The 24,233-nt window shown below is 36.6% G+C and overlaps 1 protein-coding gene across 1 annotated transcript in view; it reads left to right on the top strand.

The window, feature by feature from the left end:
* Positions 1-24,233, top strand: part of ADGRL4 (adhesion G protein-coupled receptor L4) — a 73,381-nt gene that overhangs the window by 44,191 nt on the left and 4,957 nt on the right. Inside the window, exons 4-13 of the mRNA XM_074151800.1 lie at positions 2,695-2,850; positions 3,376-3,446; positions 5,181-5,354; positions 5,447-5,630; positions 7,869-7,985; positions 9,094-9,287; positions 10,557-10,727; positions 12,233-12,436; positions 13,484-13,704; positions 13,799-13,865. Of these exons, the coding sequence (XP_074007901.1) occupies positions 2,695-2,850; positions 3,376-3,446; positions 5,181-5,354; positions 5,447-5,630; positions 7,869-7,985; positions 9,094-9,287; positions 10,557-10,727; positions 12,233-12,436; positions 13,484-13,704; positions 13,799-13,865 (1,559 nt within the window). The remainder of the gene's footprint in view (positions 1-2,694; positions 2,851-3,375; positions 3,447-5,180; positions 5,355-5,446; positions 5,631-7,868; positions 7,986-9,093; positions 9,288-10,556; positions 10,728-12,232; positions 12,437-13,483; positions 13,705-13,798; positions 13,866-24,233) is intronic.

The raw sequence follows: 24,233 nt of genomic DNA on the forward strand, positions 1-24,233 counted from the left end.
CTTAATATCTGACATAATTACAAAAAGAAGAGTAATTTGTATGAATGCCCAATAATGACAAATAAATGATTTATCAAACTAGGTTCATGAAAACCACATTATCACAGTAATTTTTAAATACTTGCATCAGTAAATCACATGGAAACCTGATACTTAGCAATGGTAGTCTGGAAAGTATTCAAATATTTATTTATTTATAAGTCATTGTAAGTTTTAGCAAAGCTTGTTGTCAATTGCTGATGTTTTAGCACTGCATTACATGCTGAATATCTTGTTAAGATGTACATGCCTTTCTCTGTGTAGCTGACAAGGCCGAAGAAATCTTTGGTATAAGGCTGATGTGTGTTCTTGTTATACAAGCTGATATTGTCATGGTCTTCACCCTTGCCACTTCAATTCATTCAAAGTTTGTCTGTCTTACACAGAGTCATACAACAGGGCACTGACAGGCACCCACTTGTTTCAAAAAGAGCTTTATGATTTCCTGGTGTGAGAGGTTATTTAAATGCCAAGAGTAAGAACTACAGCCTTATGTCTTTAAACGACAGTATTTAATTATGAGATAGCTTGTGTGTAGCACTGTATGATGCTTTTCTCCCCCTTGTCTTCTTCACTTTTACCAGAGTCATTGATGTATAGCATGGTTACCTCCGTGACTATGAATACCGAGGTCACAGAAACCGTACAAATATGGATAATGCAAAGCTTGGGTCATTAAAGAGAAACATTTGCAGCTTGGGGCATTAAATACAGAAGCAAACTATTGTCCTAATGCAGATAATTATAATTTAACCCCGTACTTCAAACTTCAGTGCTTGCACCAACCCATTCAAATACACAGTCTCCTTGGTGGCTCTCTCTGAAGAGCAGAGGTAGTTCTGCTGGGGAGGGAAAATGCGCTTCCAGCCCCACCTCTCCTTCCTGCCTGTGCTGTGCGGGATTCTGAAAGGCTTTTCAATGGGACCTTCTGAACCTCAGGCTTAAACCACAGCATTTTAAGCGCAAATCAGAGCCACTGCTCAGTGAGGAAAATAGGGATGTGAAAGTAAGGTGGGAACTCAACCATCTTCTTGAATTCCAGGAAGACGTTTAGGATTGTCGACAGGAGAAAGGGAACTGGGGAATTAAGCACAAAACAGCAAAAAGTGTATGAATTCAGAAACTGTTCTGATACTGTACTAAAAGTTCAAATGCATTTTACAGTTGCCCCGTATAAAAACAAAATCCAAAACTAAACATTTATCTGATTATTTATAGAGGCTTTCTTGCCATTAGTAAAGAACGTTCTATGTAGTTACCAAAAATGCTGTCCAAATAGGAAAACAACCCCCAGGTATCCTTCAGACATCTTTCTGCATTCCCTAGATATATCCACAGACATGCAGTACATTTTTCTGTTCTTCCACAATTTCCGTTTCTCTAGCAGCCTCCTTCCACATACATTATTGCTTATTTTTGTTACATTCCTTTTGAAAACCACCAACTATCAGGGATCAAAATAAGAGTGCACAAATACTTCCTATATGCAAATAGTGCGTTTGCAGCCCTCTATATCTGCTTTCTGTCTGCCTGTTCTTAATACCATCTAGCTGCACAAAGGCCTCGTATCAATTTAGGTAGCAATTCTCCTCCGCTAATTGGTCAATCAGTCCTCCTTTTTCACCAATTTCTTTCCCAAATTCGGTGTCGTGCCAGTTCTTAGCTTAGGTTGTCTTCCCCTCTGTTTCATCTGTTCACCTCTCTACCTTTCTTTCCTTCAGTTCGGTTCTCGGGCTGTTCCTTTAAATCTGCTCACGTATGACTTCTTTATTTTTCAACTCTTTTGGTCAGATATACCTGTCCTAAAGCTCTTCACTTTTTTCCTTTCCACCACAGCACTTCAGAGCCCATTACTTCATTCTTCAGACCTATTTGGTATTGTTCCCAGTTTACTTTCTCTGTTGAGTTATTTGATCTTTATCCTCAGCCAACCAAATAATGCAAAATAATCCCTACTCCAGCCAGTGAGTTAGTACCCAGCTCTCCTGAATTGATCAGTTCATGGATTCTCTTACCGGAATTCATTTGGTTTATTCTTGGACTGTGCCATACCCAGTTACTGAACCTGTCTACCTAATAGCAAATTATTTAGAAGCACAAAAGCCGTTTTAGGCAAATGTAATTTAAATGTGGATTAAAAAAAAAAGACATGCCAAGCACTTTAAAGGGCACAGAACTTAAATCTTATATTAATGAGATGGATAGAGTGATCTTTTGTAGCATTTTTTTAAACCTATGACTTAAAAGGGTCCAGTTTTCTTTCTCTTTTCTAACTGAATCATAAGTCTGAGAAAATCTATTTAGTCTAATCTCTGGAAAATGGATTTCAGATGATTTGCATCATGCCGAGCATTTTGTTATGATAGAATTAATATTTACACTCATGGTTTTAAAACATGAACAATGCAGTATTATATAGTAATAAAAGTGGTGGTATAAAAATATGATCAATTATGATTTATCCTTGTAATCCCTAAATATTATAATTGGCAGGTGGTTTGCCATTAAGTTTGCCTTTTTAGTTTTGGGGGGGTTTTATTCCATGAAATTTTATTATGAAACTGCTTGCAGTGTGCCGGGCTATTATCAACAAAGCAGCAAGGTGTTAGTCTGTAAATACTTAATAAAAAATTCAATTTCTCACAATATTTGCAGATGTAGATGAGTGCAGCAATGAAGGAACTGTTGCCTGTGGAGATCATGCAAAATGTGAAAACGTGGATGGAGGGTTTAACTGCTCCTGTAAGGAAGGTTATCAACCATCCACAGGAAAATTGCAGTTTAAGCCAAATGATGGCACTTCCTGCCAAGGTACATGATATTATAAAGGTTTATGTGTTATTACAGAGCTACATCTTCTGAGAAACTCACCAGTGCCTCTTTATCTTCAGTTAGATTAATCAGTGAGACATCAAAAAGAGGCAAGGCAGTGGCATCTACTTTTCCTGAGAATAGAATCATTTTGTGAATGTATTTTTGCTAAACAGTGTGATGAAATCCATTCGAAATAATGGATACCTCCTTATAGTTGACAGATCTGTGCTCCTTTCTGTAAAGTTGAGCTATCTGTTGACTTCATCTGTGAAAGACCCAAGGAAAGGGGTCAAACTCTCTACCTGAGTAAAACAAAAGCTCAGAGTCCAATCCAGTGCTGTAACTTTGACCAAGATAAAGTCTTAGTAGTTGAAGTTTGAGAACATGGTGCTGCATTTTATGTGCATAAACTCAGAATGTTGGTGGTTTGGGTAATTGCTTAGACAAGAGCTCTTACAATGAGTATGTATTGAGTATTGATTAAATTGCAATATATAATTAGTTTCTTTTTAATTTCAACAGAAAATCCAAAGGCCAAGTGTGAATTATACAAAGACTGTATAACTGAACATATTAACAGAACTTTAGCTCAAGTAAGTAGCATTGGTTTATAGATTAATTTCCAAATCCTTTAATTGTTTCTGTTTGAAACTGTTATTTCAATTATAATAGTTCTTAAGGAGCTTTTAAAAATGCTTGAAGCATACAATTGAACTTAAGGATGTTTACAGAAGTCTTTTTAATAATTTCAAATTATTTGAACTGAGTTGTATGTTCAAATCATGATAATAACTTGCTGGGAATCTGTGTGTTCTGTTTCCAGCAAAGTGAGTCATGATGCATGAAAAATTCAGAAGTGTGGTAATCACTCAACTGTTTCTGTAATTTCTGAAGTTACGCATTGCTGCATTTACTGATGTGCAATTATTTGCTTGTTCAGAGTGAAAGGCAGCAAGATAGCTTAGAAAAGTAATGTCAACAAGTGACAAAATAGAAAATGGAGCAATAACATCCTGGTATGCTAGTTTTTACTCCTCAAAACATAGTACATAAAGTGGTACAGAATTTATAGACTCGAAGATTCTGGACTCAAGAATTTTTTTCACCAGCAGCAGAGATTCCTGAAAAAAATATCAGTGCATTCACAATTAATTAATATACAGCTACAGTATTGTTTAATGTGAAAGGATAAATGAAACATAAACATAAATAAATAAAAAACAATCATACGTGTTTGTATTTTGTGTTAAGCAGCTTGCCGAAGTTACAAGATTCAGAAAGATATTAGTTTAAAGGCATTTATTTATTTATCTATTAGAAGATATACATTGTATTAACATGTTTTCTATGCTAGCCTGCAGTGTAATACATTATATTAAATCAAATACATGCTTACCACATTTACATGCAAAGATGTGGTAAATGCCACAGCAGGATCCTAGAGTGAGATATTTTTTTTTTAATATGAAGTCAAACTAAACTTAAATCAAAGTAATAAGTCAAAATACCTCAATTTTATGTAAATAACAGTGTGTCAGATTTTAGCCTCTTTTTCAGCCTGTGTTCTAGTTCTATTCAGCTGCAGTCAAAGACAAAGCAAGCCCCATAAAAGCTGTTCAGCAGCAGAGACTACAGATCTTACAAAGTCTGTTATCGAGAGGGACTTTGATTAACTCTCAGTAGATTTCAGGATTGTGAAGTAAGAATTCTTTTCTTATTCAGCCATGAGACTGAAACTTGCAATCTTAATCTCACCCTGTCTAGCCTATTACTTTTTAAACTAATTGTTTTATGTAAATGCATTTAGCAGTTCATAAACTGAAGCAGTGAAGGTGAAATAGGCAGTATAGTTTCACTAAACTACATGTTTTTGATCTGCATTTGAAAAAAAACCACCACAAAATATAGAAATACTGTCCATCTGCTCCCACCTCTTCAGTTAAAATTTAACAGAAAAGAGTCAGTGGAGTAGTGACATCACTGATATCTAATTATTTTTGCAGAATATTTACTAGTTCATTTTGGAGCATTAGGATAAATAAAACTGAGCTGCAGTAGTAAGAAAAAAGAAAAAAAGTGTAATGATAGCACATGATTTTTTTTTAATCATAGTTGCTTGTTAGGGTTATACCAGACATATGTAACACGATTACTTTATAGGTCAGCCTCTTGGTTTAATTAATGCCTCTTTTTATGCACAAGCATCTTAAAAGCCAGTGTGTTAATTCGCAGAAATAATTTGCATTTGGTTTGCTTTCACTTGCTTCACTTTTCAAGAGATGTGACTTTACCTGATTCACTAAGATGTGAGTTCTTCTATTTTTCAGATTAGTCATTTAAAAACACCCCTGGAGATGCTGCAAGAAATTAATAAAAATACTTTGGGACCGCTTTTACCTGTAGATGTGATTTCATATGTTGAAGCACTATCTTATTCATCACTGAATCCTATGCACTACACTGATTCTGACAATGAAGCACTTCGAAATACAACCATTAATGTGAGTGGATCAAGCCTTAAAGTTGTGGGAGTTTTTCCTATTTTACAAATATCGTATGACTCTTATGCTTTAAATTATTTTTTTATTTACAGGTTTTGGTTAACACTGTGAACAATTTTCTACAAAAAGACAAAATTACAGTCTGGGAAGCTCTTCCTGTAGATAACCAAAGACGGAGCCTGACTAAGCTGCTGCATACTGCAGAACAAGCAATGCTTCTCATGTCACAGAACTTCAAAAAGACAACACAGCTAGATGCTAATGCAAGTGACATAGGTAAGATAAAGAAAATTAATCTAAGGTATACTTTAGATGTGAATTACACTGAGGAGTTTTTCAGCACAATTATGAAGATTAGAAATGGTGTTATATGAAACACACAGGTGTTAATTTGTATGAGTTTCATAACTAACACCTGACTTTCAGTGTAGTATCATAATTTTCAAAGATTGAACATTTAAGACCAGAAAAATTTTGAGAGGCTGTGGGAAGTTGTCCTTTCAGATCCTCTTTCAGTCTCTTGTTATAGTTACACTGTCACAGTGAATCCGGACTCATCTTATATGCACAAAATTATCCTATGCATCTTATATGCATAAAAACACCCTTGGAATGAAAATTAGATTTGCTCTATACAGCTTTTTGACTCTTTTTGGTTCAGTGAAGGTATTGTCAATGAACTTGGAATAAGGATTGTACCTAGTGAGTCAAATCTTGCATGGCTTTATTTTCAGAGAAATTTCTCATTTTCAGAGGAATTTCAGACGAGGAAAATTGTTTAGTCTCAACTGTGTCATTTTGCACCTACCTTCCCTCTCTGTGCTGGTGTCTTCACACCAACTCCTGCTGATTTTCCTGTGGTAATAATAGTTTTACTATTCCTTCAATGGGAGCAGAACTGGGCTAATACCAGCCACTTTTAAAAATCCTACTCTAATAAAGCATTGCTGATTCCTTTGGCAATGGCCACTCTCGTTTTTATTTTTCTGAATGTACCCAAACTGTATGTGACCCGATTTCCTATTTTAGACTCAGTACAGTCCTTCAGTGCCTCTTACTGGTTTGCTGTTTTACAAGATCATTTGATGAGAATGATTCTTCCTTTGGTCCTAAGGCAGGTCAAACTACCTGTTCTTCCCTCACCTTTCTGAAACTAAATTAGCAAGAGTGATGAAAAAATAGGGAGGGACTTGTTCCATGACGTAAACTCTGTAGAAGCAGATTTATGTTAGTGCAAAGCACCTCTGGGTCTGCAGCAGATCCAGCACGGTGCCGGGAGCTGGCTGCAAAGCCCCTCTTTCCCCACCACCCTGTCTGAGAGCAAAGGTTCTTCTGGATGTAGAGCTGAGGCCATGAAGGTTGAAAAGAGAGAGGATTTGGGTGCAGCCTCTGGTGGCAGTGTGGACACCAGGTAGACTAAGGCAACAAAAAAAGCTGATGAAGACAAAGGGAAGGAATTTCCATGTTGAAAGATCAATCATTTTTTGGTTTGGTTTTGTTCCAAAATAGGAAATTCTATGAGATCTTTTCCAAATTGGCCCCCAAACACTAAAATTTCCTGTTACTGACTCTCAGCATGAATATATTTTCCACAGCTCTTATACGTGCCCCTCATTTATTTTGGGACAAGACCCACAACATTACTGCTCTCTCTCCACTGCTTTTATGGTGCAAGCTCTCGAGCTACAAGCTTTTCAAAACTCCAGCCGCAGAAAACTATTTCTTACGTCCTGACAAACATTTTCTGACAGCTGGTCTATTGAATAGCTCATATTATTTTTGTGTGCTGTGCTATAAGCAATGCAGATGGTCTAGCTTAGTGATATTCCACCATCAGTCAAGTTTTAGATTTGTTTGTTGTTGTTTTGATTTATTTTTTTTTTTTAAAAGGCCTGATTGACTTTTTTTTCTTCCCATCCTGGGTGATTGAAACTCAGCACTATAATGAACCAAGTAAAGAGCTCAATGTCCTCTAATGTAGTTTTTGTCCTGAGGGGTGATGCTTGTTTGTTTGCTTTTTGACAAGACATATCATTATTTCATGGTGCAATGTGCATTTGGTAGCATGGGTAGATAACTATAAAATATATACTTTTCAAAAATTGGCTTTTATCAAATGTTACTATTCAGTAGAGAATTTTATGCTTTGCTTTTTGTAATTGTGATTTGTGGTCCCTTTCAGAAATGCATTTTTAATAAAGCAATAGCTCTTCCTAAAGTAACCTACATTATTCTTTCCAGTGCCTAATTTAATGCAAGGTAAATAAAAGACTATATTTTTCATGGAAAGAGAAAAAGTATGAGAGCAAAATGTATGCATGAAAATAACAAAACATAGAGGTTTAAGCAAGCATTCTATATTAATAGCATTTTTCTTGAAATATTTGGCACAATGATATATTCTTAAAATTTGTGGTAATTATGCAATCCAATAGCACATTTATTAACCTAACTGTAAATTATGGTAGACCGTAATAGAGCTGTGATTTGTACAGTATTTTTCTTCTTTTGCAGCACTCAAGGTTTTTGCTTTTGATTCACACCACATGAAACACATTCACCCTCATGTATACATGGAGGGAGATTACATAAAGATCTCTCCAAAGAAGAGAGAGGAATCTCATCCTAATGGTAAGAGACAAAGGTTAGAGAGTAGGTGGGTTAATGAACACTTTGGATAGGCTTGTACCCACTAGTAAATAATCAAATGTGAGTTTACCAAGACTGAACTAATTACAGAGGAATCAAATCACCTTTTTTATCATTTTACCTATTTATTGTCTCAAGACTGATATTTCTAACATTACCAATCGCACAGTGGGTATCCAGTGAGTTTTAACACTGGTCTTGGTACCAGAGACCCGAGTTTTATCCTTTTCTCAGCCATAGATCTGCTGTGTGACCTTGGACTTTTGCCTTCAGATCCCTCTCTCACTTCTCTTCCAAAAATCGGTGCATCTTTTCTATTTAGAGAGTGACTCACTGGGGCAAGACCATGTATTCTTCAGTACCAAAACCAGCAGGGTCGAGATCTTGGCTTGGACCTTGGAGTGCAACAGAAGTGGCTTACAACTACTGTCATCAATAAAAATACAGAAATGTGTTTAAACAGCTCTGAGATTAAACCACCTCACCTAATAAATGCAGACAGGTTTTTTTTTATTATATTTTTTTTAAGTCTTAATCTTCCAGCCAATCTGAATCTCACCACCTGAAAATATGGTTTATCTTGGTACCAGGGAGAAAAATAATGAGACTTTTTTCAGATCAGCACACTGCATCCTAAAATACCTTTAGCTTTCTTTTCCCTATTGGTCTTCCATCCTGGCTCCACTGTAATGGAAGTCAAAACAAGCCAGGTTCTTCAGAGAGGCCCAGGATTTACCTCATGTCTGCGCCATTTCAATTTATGACACCTGACACCACATGCATAGCCAATTGCAGAACAGCAGCAAGCATATATTACTCCAGAAAAAAATATATATGCATATATCTAATTAGAATTTCCAATGCGAACATACATTTTTATTTCTAATGGCGGTTACATTGTTTTAAATAAAGCTATATTTCATTGTCTCTAAAACATTTTTATAAGTATTCCACAAAGATTCCATCTGTTTTGCATATTTTATGCAATAGCAGTAATAATGTTGATTGTTTATTGTTTCTTTAATGTCTTCAATTTTGTTCTTCTATAAAAAACCCACAAACTACTAAACATGGTCTGTTTGATTGATAGGCACTGTTGCAGTTGTCTTCCTGCAGTATAGCAATATTGGTTCTTTGCTTTCATCGCCTAAAAACCACTCCTCGAAAGATACTTCAGAGCAGAGACAGACAGTAAGCTCATCAGTTATAGCTGTTGCAATTAGCTCAAATCCACCTACACTCTATGAGCTCGAGAAAATAACATTTACCTTAAAGTATGCCAAGGTAAGGGTGCTTTTTATCAACTTCAAATAAAACAAAACAATAGCTAATTACTTTATGTGATGTAACTATACCTGCATTGTATGATATACTGAGACATAATTCTGTTGTTTGCTGATGTGAGTTAATTCTTATTAGAGAAATAAACTACAATCTCAAATGTGACAAACTAAGAGCAATACACTAAATATGATATAGCTGAAAAGTTCTAAAGCAAGGGCAACAAGGCCATCTTTGCTGGGTTGTAGTATGAATAAAATGTAGATGCCTGAACCAGAGAGTATTACAGGATCTTGACTATTCTGTATTTAGGTGGGATTTTTTCTGAAAGTTTCTCAGATGGTTAAGCATGGATACTAAAAAAAAAGTGGAGAAAAGCTTAAAAGTTAATGCAAAAGGTTTACCTGGAGATAGGTAGTAATAGCAGAACCTATAGTATTGCAACTTTGCTATTTCTGAAATATGAACACATTTCTTTTAAACTGAGACATTTATTTCCAGAATATATAGATTTTGCTGACTTCACTTCTATGTGAAGAAGCATCTCGTGGCACAAAGACATATCAGAAAGAACAAGAAAGTAAGACTCTGTAGGGCGGTGGACAGTGGGGCAAGTGTTAATCTTCGTTATGCAGCTTTTAAATTTGCTACTTGCCTTCTAATTTTTGAGCTAGAGATCACCTTTATATAAATTTGCATATATTTATACAGCCTCAAGTACAGTGGGGACCTTATCTTTGACTAGTGTTAGTAAGCTCTAACTGTAATAAATAATACTAATAGTCTTATTCATCGCTGTTGTCGCACCTGATACAGCAGGTGTGATATGAGCCTGGCTTTCTCCCAGATTACTTTGTAAAATGCACAGAATAAGTCTCAGTTTTTGAACTGGTCGTTTGGAAGGGACTATGAGCAGGACAAGCAATGTGGCTGTAACCTTGGGGTTTAGTCCATGTTCAGCAGGTGCAGGGGTATGTATAACAGTGTTTTCAGTAGGTAATAATTCCAACGTGTTTGCAAGTGCCAAAAGGGTTCAGTAATCTGATTAGCCTACATGTCTGGTGGGGTGTTAGCTCTGTGAATAAAATGCTTCCGTCCTCAGCCATGTTTTAATTGCTTGGAATAGGCCTTGCAGAATGTGCTTTTTGTTTCCCAACCTTCCAATGGTACCAAGCAATTTTTAATGAATTGCCCTGGCTAACATAAGAAAGGTCTTTTGATGGGAAATATCCTGCCTTTTGCCATCAGTAAAACAGCTTGTTTCTGTTCCAGGCTGCAGATAAAGATATTAAATGTGCATTTTGGAACTACTCAGCAGACACAATGAACGGCAACTGGGCTACAGAAGGCTGTGAGCTGACACATTCCAACTCCACTCATATCTCATGCAAATGTAATCATCTGACTCATTTTGCTGTTTTGATGTCCTCAGGTGGCTCTGTTGTAAGTGCTATTTTAATTTAGTGTTTTACCTGATACTTTCTCCTGCCTTCATTCCTTATGTTTTTATTTCAGCGCAGCTTATATACTTTTCCCCCTTTAGGTTGTCTCTTGGTTTTGTTCAGCAAACACACAATTTATTGTGCACAGAGCAAACAAAATTCCTCCCATATGTGTTTGAATTTCCTTATGTCCTTTCTGCAGTATTACAGAGCAGTGATGCAGCAAAGTATCTTGTTCCAAATACACAGTCTGTTGTGCTTATTTTTGGTGCATTGCTTTTAATTTTAATTCCCACTTTAAGACTGCTGTGGGATTTAACTGGCATTCATTGGTGGTCAGCAACCATATGGCCCCGAATTTCTCTCTCACAAAACTTTGCCGCCCATTTGTCTAACCTTGGCATCTAAAAATCTGCTTTAAATTCTCTCCTGAGAGTGCAACAGCATAATCAATTTAAAGTTTACAACTATTAAACACGGACACTCACGACCAGCACAAAATTGTGAGAATGACCACTCAATTTGTGTCATTCTTATATTAAGAGGCCCTATAGATTTCCAGATCTTACGTGGGGATCTGCAGGAGCTCAGGTCCTGCCTCAGGAGGCAGCTTTATAAGGTATCAGAGCTGACAGCAAGCAGAATATTAGCATGAATATACTGTATTGAGACAGTTCTCTCACACTGTGAATTTCATGCTGATAGAGGCTATTTCCTGGTTGCTAAATACCATCCTAAGTCTTCAGTTCAAATTTAAAACCTTTGCAGGTACTTACATAGTTATTTTGAAAAGGAAGGCTGGGAGGAGAATAATCTCTGGTCCTTTATTTAGAAAAAAAAAATACTTAGACACATTTATGGTCAGCTGAATACCATCCTTATGCTAATGCACAGTCATGTATTTCAGAGATTCTTTGTGCAAGCAAATGTAACTATATTCCTATACAGAAAATATTCACATCCAATATTAAAATAGCCTGTGTTTCTTTGGAGAATGTTCATGTTACATATCTGGAATAGCATTTGTTTGAAGTGATTGTTATTTCAGAGTCTTATTTTGATCATGTTGCAAATTCAGTAAGAGGGTTATTCAGTTTTGCTTATCTAAGTCACTGCTGTGATAAGTCCTTTTATATTAGAAAATGTTGGTGTCATATTAATATATGTCCTACTGCCAGTATATTTGTCATTCACTAAAATGATCTGATTTTTAAAATCATATTAGGTGATACTGATGTTAATAAAAAGTTTTGTTAAGGAATATCGGAAAATGCAAGAGCAGGAATATACATAGTTCATTTCTAATTTCCCCTAGAATTATATCTGTCTCACAAAAAAAACAATACTTTTTAGATTATCCAAAGTGTACATTTGCAGTGAAACTCTACAAACAGTTTTGATTAATATTTTGTAGAAAAGAAGAAAAGAACTGTATTATAGAATGAGGTCTTTCTTGAGAAGGTACAAAGCTATTCTTTTAAATATTATATTATAATTTTCCCCCAGGGTGTTACAAATTATAACATTCTTACAAGAATCACTCAGCTAGGAATAATTATTTCGTTGATTTGCCTCTCCATGTGCATTTTTACATTCTGGTTCTTCAGTGAAATTCAAAGCACTAGAACGACAATTCACAAAAACCTCTGCTGCAGCCTTTTCCTGGCGGAACTTATTTTTCTGATTGGAATTAATATGAACAACAATAAGGTGGGTAGTTTTCACTTGTATCTTGATTTTGTGTTGTAAAGTAAATATACAGTATAAGATACAATCTCCCATCTACTTCCAGTATTTGATAGTATCAGTATGAATATTCTGATGACACTGATTTCCCAGTCTGGTAACAGGAAATGTATAATAGTCACCTAAAGATGTAGGGCCTTCATCTGAGCTGGTGTATATTGACTTTTCTTCATGGGTTTCATTTAAACTTTGTCACCTTAACTGAGATTGTGATCTCAATGTGTTCAGCATTTTCACTTTTCACATCCATTTGGATGCTGTACAAAGGCACATTGTACAGTAACAGTTACTCTGTTACTCTCTGGGTAACAGTTTTCCTTAAAAGCCAGGCCAGAGCTGTAATCCCAAACTGGCATTTAAGATATTGTGCTGTTGGCTGGAGAACCCTTTCCCTTTCTACATGTGAGGTCTTGGTGTTGCTTTTCATACAAGTTGGGCTGTTAATATTTACATCTCAGATTAGTTTTAGGAAATTTAATTATGCATAAATCATCAAAATACCCCTGCACTAAGTAGCTGAATAGGATTTAAAATTACTTGAAAAATATGATCTGCTATCACTAAGGTAGTACTCCAGTATTGATTGATTGAGAAAAATCATTTTACAAATACTTTGTGGTAATAAAAGTTATTTTAGAAATAATTCCTTGTGATGTCTAATTACATTGTTATCAAAATCATAAAAATGAATTTTATCTAGATCAGGCAAGCATATAGTCTACTCAGCTCTAACCATGGATCAACCTTTTCAATTCATTTATACAGTTCTTCTGGGAAGATGTGCACCAATTTTAAAAGTTGAATGTAGTTTATTTATTTTACCGGTTGCAACAGAAAATACCAATGAACAAGTGTGCTCGTGCATATGGGCCAAGTTCTTGTCAATTAACATTACATCTGGGCTGCTGGACCACCACTTTAGAGTCACTAGGTTGTCGTGCATATGCTGTTATATTAACAGAGACATATCAATAGAATTATGACTCTTGCTTTCTCTGATTGAATTTCTAGCTCTTCTGTTCAATTACTGCTGGATTACTCCATTATTTCCTTCTAGCTGCTTTTGCATGGATGTGCATTGAAGGTATTCACCTCTACCTTATAGTTGTGGGAGTCATCTACAACAAGGGTTTCTTGCACAAGAACTTCTATGTCTTTGGCTACGTCAGTCCAGCTGTGGTCGTTGGAATCTCTGCTGCACTGGGGTACAAGTACTATGGCACAACAGAAGTGTAAGTCACTGTTTCTGTGTCCAAATAAACATACTTAAGGATGCAATAGTCAAAATAGCACATTTCAAGGCATTTTCTGCTGTTTACTTTTCAGATGTTGGCTCAGCACAAAGAATAACTTTATATGGAGTTTTATAGGACCGGCATGTCTAATAATTCTTGTAAGTATAATTTTCATTTTTTATTGTAGTACATAAAAACGATAATAAAAGGTGTTTAATAATCACCCACCCATTGCCAGCATAGCTGTGAGTGCTAATTATAGGGCAGAATTGGCTAATTTAGGCCTTTTTATAGTGTCTCTGAATTATTTATATGCTGTACATCTAAATACTTTACTAGCCTGAAAAATGAATGTTTGACAAAAAAAGCTCAATATAAGATCAGAGCTTTTTTTTATTGCTTTCTTTCTTTTATCCCAATGGTTTGAGAAATTCTGTGAAGCATTTCTGGTTTTTAAGAAGAAGCATCTTTGTACATCGTTGGCATCTCAGCATGGCTCAGCAGGAGGTGTACACAGACACTATCCTAGCAGACAGATAATCTGGTTTTTCAAATGTTGTGTGACTTAATCTCTTATCAGTGATCGGTCATCTTTGTAAGATTAGACTGTCATCTTTATGGTTTTATCACTCCTGTGTACCCTGTCATCATCAAAGCTATTTTAAAATAAATTGCGACGTCAGAGAAAAGAACCCGCTATTTCACATGGGCAGACGAGTCAAGTATTGATAGCCCTATTTGAGCTGTGAAGCGGGCCTTTTTAATTCTTATTGGAAGTGGTTTCAAACCTGCAAATTTGGCAGGTATTATATGTTCAGTTCTGAATCGAGACATTTTTGGTGCCTTGGGAGCATTTCTAAGTGCTATAAAGTTTAACAAACCATTCCAACTGTAATGGGGCATTATTGTGTATGACTGGGCTGACAGTGATCTGGCAATAGCTGGAGCTAACAGGAGGAGAAGGTACAATGGTGAGGCCTCATGACGTCTATGGTCAAGTCAGTTATAACCCTTTGTTGCTTTTTAAGCTATTTAGTGATAAATGTGAGGATTTATAAAAAAGAAGTGGCAGTATCTAACACACACAAGATGATAGTAAAACAGTTTTATCTCAATGTATTAGCCATTTCAAAGCTGAATAAAGTATCAGGTATAATTCTGGCCAAATTCCACTCCAAATTCCTGCTGTAGATTGGGGACAGGCTGGGAGCAACCTACCAGATGCAATTGCAGGGTGATGCCTCCCCATCTCAGCATCATGGTGAGCACAGCAGACTTGGAGAGAGGCAAGGCACCATAACCTTCCTTGGCTCAGTGCTTCTGGGGTCAGATGGCCCTGACAGCAACAGGTTACTACAGTAAAACAAAATCATGGGGGGAGGAATTCTTACAGTTCTTAGGTTTAAGCTGTCAATTTCCTATTTCCTCTTTGGACCTTATCTCTTTCTTCCATGAAGGCAGAAGGGTTGGGATTTTTTTGTTGCTGCTCTCATTCCTGTTCCTCATCTGCCCTCAGGTGAAGATTTATGGGCAGCGATATATCACTCCACTGCTAGCACAGGAAAACTGCATTATCAAAATATACAAAATGCCCCAAATTTATGCATCTGTAACCTTGTTTTCAGCTCCAGCTGAGCTGTGCCTGATGCAGGATCTTAGGTACACAGTGCAGAGGCAGAGGAGGTCTGCAGTGACTTTGATATAAGTGTAGCTGGCCACAGAGGCAAATTCTGCAAGCTGGGCTTTGAGGCCCATAGCCGATCTTTGAGCACTCCGGATCTTCCAGCAATGCCTGCAAATTATAAGAAAAAGGGGAGGTGATAGAAGTTGATATGGGCCCCATGCACCAATGCAGTCCATATATGGGTGAGAACAGCAGCCAGGCAGTTTCTAGTTTTTTCTCCCACTCCTTGCCTAAGTGAAGCCACACAAAGGAGCTGTAGCTGGACAACAAATAATCCTGTGGTTGTTTTGCTATTTTTCGTGTGTTATGGAAGTATTTTGTGTTCACAGTATTCACATACTTTTATTATTGTCTCTTCATAATTTTGCACTGCTAGACCTGGGAGGAAAGGCAACCTGCTTTCAACAAGCTGCTTCATCTGCTCTGTGAATTTTTTGAGCATTTGGACAACTTGTTTTGATGGAGTGATAGTGAATTGAATCCTGAACTGCAAGATGTTTTCAAAGTGTGCAGGGAGCTAAGTAATTTGCTCACACTCTATCCAGGTTATTGTCAAAGGAAAATATGGAAAACCTTATGAAAATATGCACTGACTCGAGATGATGTTGATGTTAGATGTCTGCTCTGTGGAAGGCACATCAGTGGCAGTAATTCTGTTTCCATTGTCCAGTTTTCCTGTTGAGCATACTGCATGGGCACTACCATAACAAAGATTAAACTCTTTCCAAAATAGTGCCTCTCAGGAAGTCCTTTTAATTACAGAAGCCAACCTATTGCCAAGATTTCCATTCTGCCCACAGATGATTTAAAAAATAATAATAAAAAAAAAATTACTGAATTAAATTTTACTAAAAAAAATTACTAATTAAGGATTTTGAAAAGGAAATGTTGGTTTTGTTCTGGGATAACCAGATACGGCACTGTAACCCTCATAAAGAAAGCTGAAAAATCTGGCAACCTCAAGCTTACCTTTAATCTTGAGCTTTGTCTACTAATAGCATTGAGTTTGCAGGTTTTCCAAGATAGCCTGGAGAGTTTGGATACCAAATCTCTGGAGAACTGCTCACCACAAATCTGATTCTTGCACAAAACCATTAATCATATTGTCAGGACAAATGCCCATGAACCCAAATGGTGCTTTGAGTTTCTGTGAATGGGGACCCAGGAGATTTGTGGTTTGGACTATACTGTAATATGCCTTTGAGGCAGCACATAAATGAGGAAGAACAGAATCGGTTCTGTACCGGTGGATTTTCTGTCTCAGGGCACGTTGTTTCAAACACATCCTTGGACTTTAAATCTGCAGTAACAGTGAAGCACAGTGAGCTCAAGTGTTTATCAGGAGTACAAACTAAGTTCTCCTCTGATTGCCTAAGCAGAAACATTACTTCTGAAGGTGTTTGCTTATTAATATTAAGGTTCTATTAGAATTCTTAAGTGCAAAGCAACGGCCTTATTGAGCCCATCTAAAAACTATTATTATTATTATTATTATATTGGTGACTGTACATGAAAAGGAGTGGGTCAGAAGCTCTTAAGATGGACTTAGCAAAGAAAGGGCATTTTAAACCTTTGTAAAGCAAGCTGCAAGCTGAAGATAATTTCTACAACTTATTTCTTCCTCCTAATACTTGTAATCTTTAGAACCACAACCATTTTAGCTAAAACTATGCATTAGATTAGATCAAAGCATACAAGTATGGAGAAATTATTTATAGCAAGTATTTAAACTTCTAATAGAAAAGTGAGTTTATCACAAGCTTTAAGGGACAAACATTCACATACACTACAACCCATGCTCGATTGAGGCATGGACAAATATAAACTCCACAGATAAAAGGTATGAAAATGAAAAAATAAAATCCCTAGAACATTTTCTTTTCTTTTGTAATAAACTCTTATAATAATAATCTCCCTGTAATAAGTGTGTAGAATGGTAATAACCATTTGTCTGCAGGGTAATGTGGCTGCAGTTTTGATGAGCATGTAATATCAGCCAAGAAAAAACTCCTTCCCATTGTGGAGAACTTCTACATGGCCTTCCCCACCTCTGTCATAACAGCCCACTCTGTGTTGAGTGGGAGCAGACCTATGTAAGGGCTTTATTCTGCATCAATGATGTTTTTGGAAACTTCACCATTTAAATTCTGTGGACACACAGTAAGTCCCTCCACTTGTACCTATTGTGAGGGACAGCTATATATTAGTTGTCCAGCTGGCAGTAGAAATGACATCGTTTTGAAGGGTTGAAGTACAGGGTATTAATCCTGTACTTACGAAAGTCTACAAGCCATTAAAAGGAAAATTTGGAAGAGAATCTCTGCTACTCCAAGTGCAGCTATAGGCAGCTCTTCCAATATACCTCCCTCCCGCAACCTTCTCCCATTAAATCTGTTCGCTTGAGCTTTGTGCAGCAACTTCAGAGTCACCCATGATAACATGATTTGTACCTTTGCAGTATTGACAGAGTCATGCAGGCTTGACTATTGTACCCACTGCCACTACCACAATAAATTGGCATACCTCTGTGAAGAACCAGGACTCAGAAGTGTGGCATGCTCTAACATTAACGGGTGCAATTTGCTGTTTAACAGTATAAATCTATCAGTATTATTTGTTGAGATCACCTCTGTAATAACAAAATACAGACTTGCTCCTTGAGGTTGGAACATTTCCAAAGTTGAACATCATCCAAATAATCCTCCCTGTGGCTTTTATCCAAACATCCTAGTGCTGTGCAGTGAGGAGGTGGCTCCTGTACGTTCTTCCTTGTTTTACTCCTCTAATGTGTGTTTTCAGGGACCTTGAAGGTGTCTGGCTTGGCTTCAAGCTCCAGTTTCTTGAAACAATTGGTAATTGCAGTGCTTGCAACAAAAATGGCTTATAAACGGACCTTGCAATTTTCAGAGCATTTTTGTAGACTTGACTTGGAACATACAAGCCAAGAATAGTTCTTGGGAGAGATGTCCTCAGAAAAGCCAAGTTCTTTTTATTAAGCATTCCTGTATGTAATAAACATAATGAATAATCAGCTGTAAAGCACAAACATTCTAAGAGTTGCAGTGATTGATTAACTATACTGTTTTGAACTCTCCATGTATAAATGAATGGGTAAATGAATAAAATATAGAGATTGCAGTTGCAAAATACAAAAAAGTGACATATGAGCGATGAAAGCAGGCTAAGAGTAGAGTAATGCTTTTCATTAAGGAACTGCCTGCATATTCATTAGAGCTAGTCGATTACTTAAAAAATATATTCATCAGATAATTTATTTGATGAATTTTACCATTATTTGTCAAATAATTTATTCAACAAAAAAGGTAAAATTAATGGAATAGTGCATTCATCAAATCTTATTGGACAGCTCTAACACTTATTCAGTTCTGTACATTTAGGTTGATTCAGGATTAGTAATACTGCTGCAATCAATGCAGAAATATTTCCTGGCAAATCCATTACTCTGCTGTTTTCTCATATACTCACAAATTTCATGTATTTAATCTAGGCCATTCAAACTGAACATCTTTCTTGCAGAAAAGTAAATATTCAAAGAGTTTACAGTTATACATTTTCCCAGTCTTCAATATTGAGCATGATCTGACAGTCTGTTGTTCCCACTTGAAAAAAAAAAGAAAAGGGGGGGAAAAAAAAGCAACCCTTCTGAGGTCAAGCACACCACACTGGCGTAGTCAACTACACTGCCTCTTTGGGCTTCTTCACATTGTTATTCCTGTTCCCCAGTGAAGGAGCTCATTTTCATTGCTCTTGATATTTCTTGATATTCTAAGGCTTACTATCAAAAAAGTTGTTTGATGTCAGACCTCCATCACAATAAACCATACCACCGTCTCACATTTTTTAGTGAATATTTCAGCTTTGGAAAATTCTGTGGTGTTTTGTTTTTGGTTTTGTTTTTCCAAAGGGTTATTTATGATAAATGCCTAGTTATGTTTCTTAGATAGATTAGAGAAGTATACTCTGTACCATTTACTGTACGTTTTTCAGAAAACAGCTGTTTTAAACATTTTTTTATATCTATTCCTGTTCCTCAGTCTGCCTTTTTTAGTGGAAATAAATTTCCTACAGGGACTAGCAATGGCTTTATTATTCTTTATGAAAGAATAATAGTCCCCTTTTCATTAGCTCCTCTGTGGTTTCAGTTAAAGGTGTCTCCGTTGCATTTCTTTTGCAATGTGGATAAAGTAGAAATAGAGATAATTAATTATATAGTGGCATTAGAGACTGAGTCTGCAACTTTGGTTGAAACAGATTAGTTCGAACTGCAATGTTTTTCAGCAGCAATACCTGCTGTGCTAAATAGTCACTGAGTTGTAAAGTGCTTGCTCTGTTCAGTGGACAGGACCAGCTTTAATCTCCAAGCCACAGCTTCCATACTGCCATACTCAATGGATGCAGTTTCTCAGCAAGATCAGGGCTTTCATGCAAAATTAAGGTTTTTCCTTCCTTCCCTCTGTCATTAAAGCCTCTGTTCTAAAGTCCCTGGAAATACTTGAAAAAAGCAGCTGTGGCCATTAGTCTACAACTTGAAAATTACTTGCTCTTATGTTGTTAGATAGGAACAAATTCATCACATAAGACTCAAAGATCCTTAATGGATGTTCCATATGAAATCCTTTTGTCTTTAAAAAATTTAAAAAATGTCTTTTAAACACTAGCTAGTAGTGTTTTGTGTTATAAGAAAAAGCATGTGAAGAAGTTCTCCCTCAGATTCATTGAAAGGACGTTAGGCTTGAAAAGTCAAATTTGTCCTCTGTTATCAAGAGTGAAGCAAGCAGAAACAGCAGGGAAGGGAGTACAGGTGGATGCCAAGGGGAAGGGGAAGAGCACCCGCAGGTGCCAGCTGGTTGTGCAGATTTCCTGAGATGTCCCACTGCTCAGTGCAGGTCAATGTCCTAGGCATCCTTCTTTTCTAGCAAGATAAACTGTGACCACCGTCTTAACATATCCAAGTATATTAAGCCTCAGTGGATATTTTTTTTCTGGAAAGCCGCACAACTGTCTGAATCAGTCTGTTTTTTTTTTTCTTTAATTGCTTAATATTTTCTTGGTGATTCTTTACATTGTCTTGCTATAAGCACTATTACTATAAACACATATGCTTACTTTTGTTCATTTGTTGTTCATTGAAAGGACACCTTAAGTTTGCTTTAGATAGTTAACAGACTGATGGTGTCTTTTGGACTTTCTTACTAATTACATAATGACTACATCCACACTACATATTTTCTAACTCAAATCACATTTTCTTCCACTATTCTACTGCCCCTTTGATTCATTGCTCACAGGCATTTAGAGAAGCAATTTTAAATTCACAGTAGTAATTGCATGTGAATACACTTGGAAATCTCAGTTGGTCATTGAAAGAGCTTTTCGTAGCCTTGAGAAGATTGTAAGCCACAGCATGGGATTTTATGACCACATCCACGCAGAATCATGAATATTTCTAAAAAGCAAAGAGCCAAATTCTGTAGAGGATTTGGCAAATTGTGGAAGGCATGGACAGCTTTTTGCCAACTATTCACACTTCCAAAATGGCAAATATAGCCTGTTGTCAGACTCGACATCTCAGTTCTGCTCCTGATGCTGCCTCGCTTCTGGTAGCTCATCCATTCACTGAAGCTACTCTTGCTAAAAGATAATATACAACTGTTTCACTCCTCTTTGCCAGGTAGAGATATTTCTGCACAGCTCCTGCATAAGGCTACAGATGCAGCTTAAGACAGGTTTGCATTTATGCAAAGAAACCATAGGAGAGATGTAACACGTAGTTTGAAGTCTTTGATGCACCTGGAATCAGTTCATTAAACAGCCTGATTTATGTCATTGCCAATTCTCAAGTAAATATACCTTCACAAAAGTTTCTTGGAAAAGGAGAGGAGTAAATCTACTAATTAATTGCACTGCAAGCATGACAGACTCTAGTCCTACCACTGAACCTAGCTAAGCTAACATTTATGGTTGAGGTCAGATACCACACTATCTAGGAAACTAGGGCTCATCCCTCCCACCCTTGGCTGCAGAACTGGGGTAAAATAAAAATTTTTAGGTCAGTATGAGCTTAGCTTTGCAATCCAACAACATTGAATCCAGAAATCTGAGAAGCTATTTACTCTGATGAAAAATATAGAAACCACATTTATTTATATATTTATTTACAGCTTGTTATAAGTGTTCTAAAAATATAAAGGAAACATTTGAGTCTAAATCTACAGCTTGAGGTATTTAAAAGAACAACTTTGAAGTATACATAAATAAAGTGCAGCCCTATGTGAAAATTATGTATTTCCTGAGACAGGGTTTGAAATAAATTCATTTAGCTATATTTTAACTTTTAAAATAAGTGAAATTATTAAAATCTTAGAATCATGAAATTCTAATCCTGCATTATTGAAAATATTTTCCCAAAATATAGCCTAAAGGGGGTTTGTTAACGTTTTTGTTATGTTTTCTATACCAAGACAAGACTGCTGTTGTATACCTAAAGCATTTGAGAAGGTATATTCACCGGAGACATGATAATGAGATAAATCAGTCAGGAGACAAACCCATACTGTTTGACTGCCAGCTTGTGTCCAATTTTATGCAATTAATATGGCATACATTTTCATTTTGAAGCTTAAACTGTTGTATTGTTAATAGCTTAATTCCGTTCTCCCCTGACTGAAATAACGATGACCCACTGAATGTTGTCATTTTACCCAGCCATTAGCCATACAGCCAGGAAGACAGAAATGTATTGCTCTCTGTGGCAGAATTCAGACCACCACAAGCTCATTAATTCAAACACTCATAATGAGGGTCATTGTAAAGACTGATACAGATACAGCTGCTCTGAACTTCAGACATTTTTTGAAAAAGCCAAATTCAATATGATATATGTAAAAAATTCAAGTATATGCCTAAGAGAGCAGCAGGAGAAATTTTCTCATTCTTTTTTGTGAGATCTGACATCAGCATATAGATGGTTTCATCAATTATTGAGACAGAGACTAAGAAAGGAAAAGGGAATGATTTGGGGGTTTCGTTTTTGAAGTTTGAATGTAAAGTGCTCAGACTGAATCAGAACTAGTATGTCTGAATCTTTAGAATTAGCTGCCTCTTTCTTATACCTTCTCTTCTTTGTAACACTAGATAGCCCTAAAAGGCTGGTATTTAAAGTGGTTTAATAATTTTTGATAGGCTGGAGTGTATCTTTTACATAAGGATATCATATATGAAATTACTAATTCCTTTTTCATTCTATAAATGCACGTATATTGGAAATAGCCTCAAAAAACTCAGTCTCATATTAAACAAATACTCCACTGTTCAAAAAAGAACTCTTTAGATAGTCCTGGATGGGGAACTGGGGGGTGAGGGAGATCCAGGTCTCCCTGCTCCAGTGAATATTTAATTATTTATATGGCACGGAATAGATCCAGCAGGGCAGACAGAGCAATAGCAGTGAATAGCTGGTACAGAGGCTGGAGAAACTAAGGGTCATAGCCTAGTCTGAATATTAAGTACAACAGAAAATTGTGCCTGTGTCTCCAACATCCTGGATAAATGCCCTGTCCACAGGGATTTTCATTGTTCAGGAGTGTCCTTTCTGGTTTTAATCAGACAAGCTATCCTAGTCAGGAAGCCTTTTCTGGTGAAAGTATAGTCTAAACCAGTAAATGTCTTTTAGTGCTAATGAACTGACATTTTTCAACAAAAAATTGTCGGACAAAATTTTCTTGAATGCCTCTCGTCCTGATCTGTTTCATTTTACCAGATGTCCAGGTGCTAACTGAGCTACCGCAGTGAAAGATGGACTGTTTCCCTCTGAGCTTTCAAGTGCTCTTTTGTCTTGCTTAAAAGAAGGGGGGGGGAGGGGGGAGGAAAAAAAGATTTCTTAGTTGCCAAATTTGACAGCTGTCAGCTACCTTGATGGGGAAAAATGATGATATATCACTTCACTTGGTATCTTACAATTTAATTGTAATTAATTATGAAAGAAACTACAACTCTTCAACATGAGTGCAAATATTTTTATTTGCAGGCAGATGTTTTGCATGCTTTATTAAATTTTGTGTATTTCATACCATTCAGTGCTTAACTAAAAATAGCTATCATTCTGTACCTACACAGAGAGAGTTTCATGCAGTGTGAAGCACTAACATCATATTTACTTGAGGATAGAACATTATGTTACTTTTCCAGTATGTAAAATACGTACATTTAACAGTGGCATTAAGGACCTATTTTAAATATAGCAGTTGCTAAGCAATGTGCTATTAGCAGAACTCCAACAGCTTAGAACATTTAGGATTTTAAGACCTACGTGCTCATTTTTATATTATTACTTAGTTTGCAAAATACAGTTAGTAATCAACAGAGAAGTTTTTAATTTGCTTAGACAATAGATTGTTTCTCAGTGGTCTTCTGGATCCTCATCTTGGGAAAAAGAAGCGAGTAAATATTATTATGTCTTAATATACATACAACTCTATTATTTTCTTCTACAAACTGTGGATGGGTGAAATTCTGCTGTGGAGGTCCCAGAACTGCTAGGAGTAGAAGCCAAAGCAGCAGTGGCTTGCTCTACCCATGCCCGCTGCTGGGCAGATTTTCTTGGTTACAGCTATGCAGAAGTACTCTCTTCAGTTAGCTGTGGGAGCACTGAGACAGAGGGAGGGATGCAAACCTGCAAACAGATTTAGCCACCCTAGCTCTAGTGGAGGTAGGTTAACAGCACACACAGTTTTTCCCCATCCTATCCTAAAATACACACGATTGATTGAACAGTGCTCCCCCAGCTAATTCCTTTGGTAAAATTTGCTTATTTTTGACAAGA

The sequence above is a fragment of the Numenius arquata genome, chromosome 8, assembly GCF_964106895.1.
Source record: "Numenius arquata chromosome 8, bNumArq3.hap1.1, whole genome shotgun sequence".
Taxonomy (NCBI): Eukaryota; Metazoa; Chordata; class Aves; order Charadriiformes; family Scolopacidae; genus Numenius; species Numenius arquata.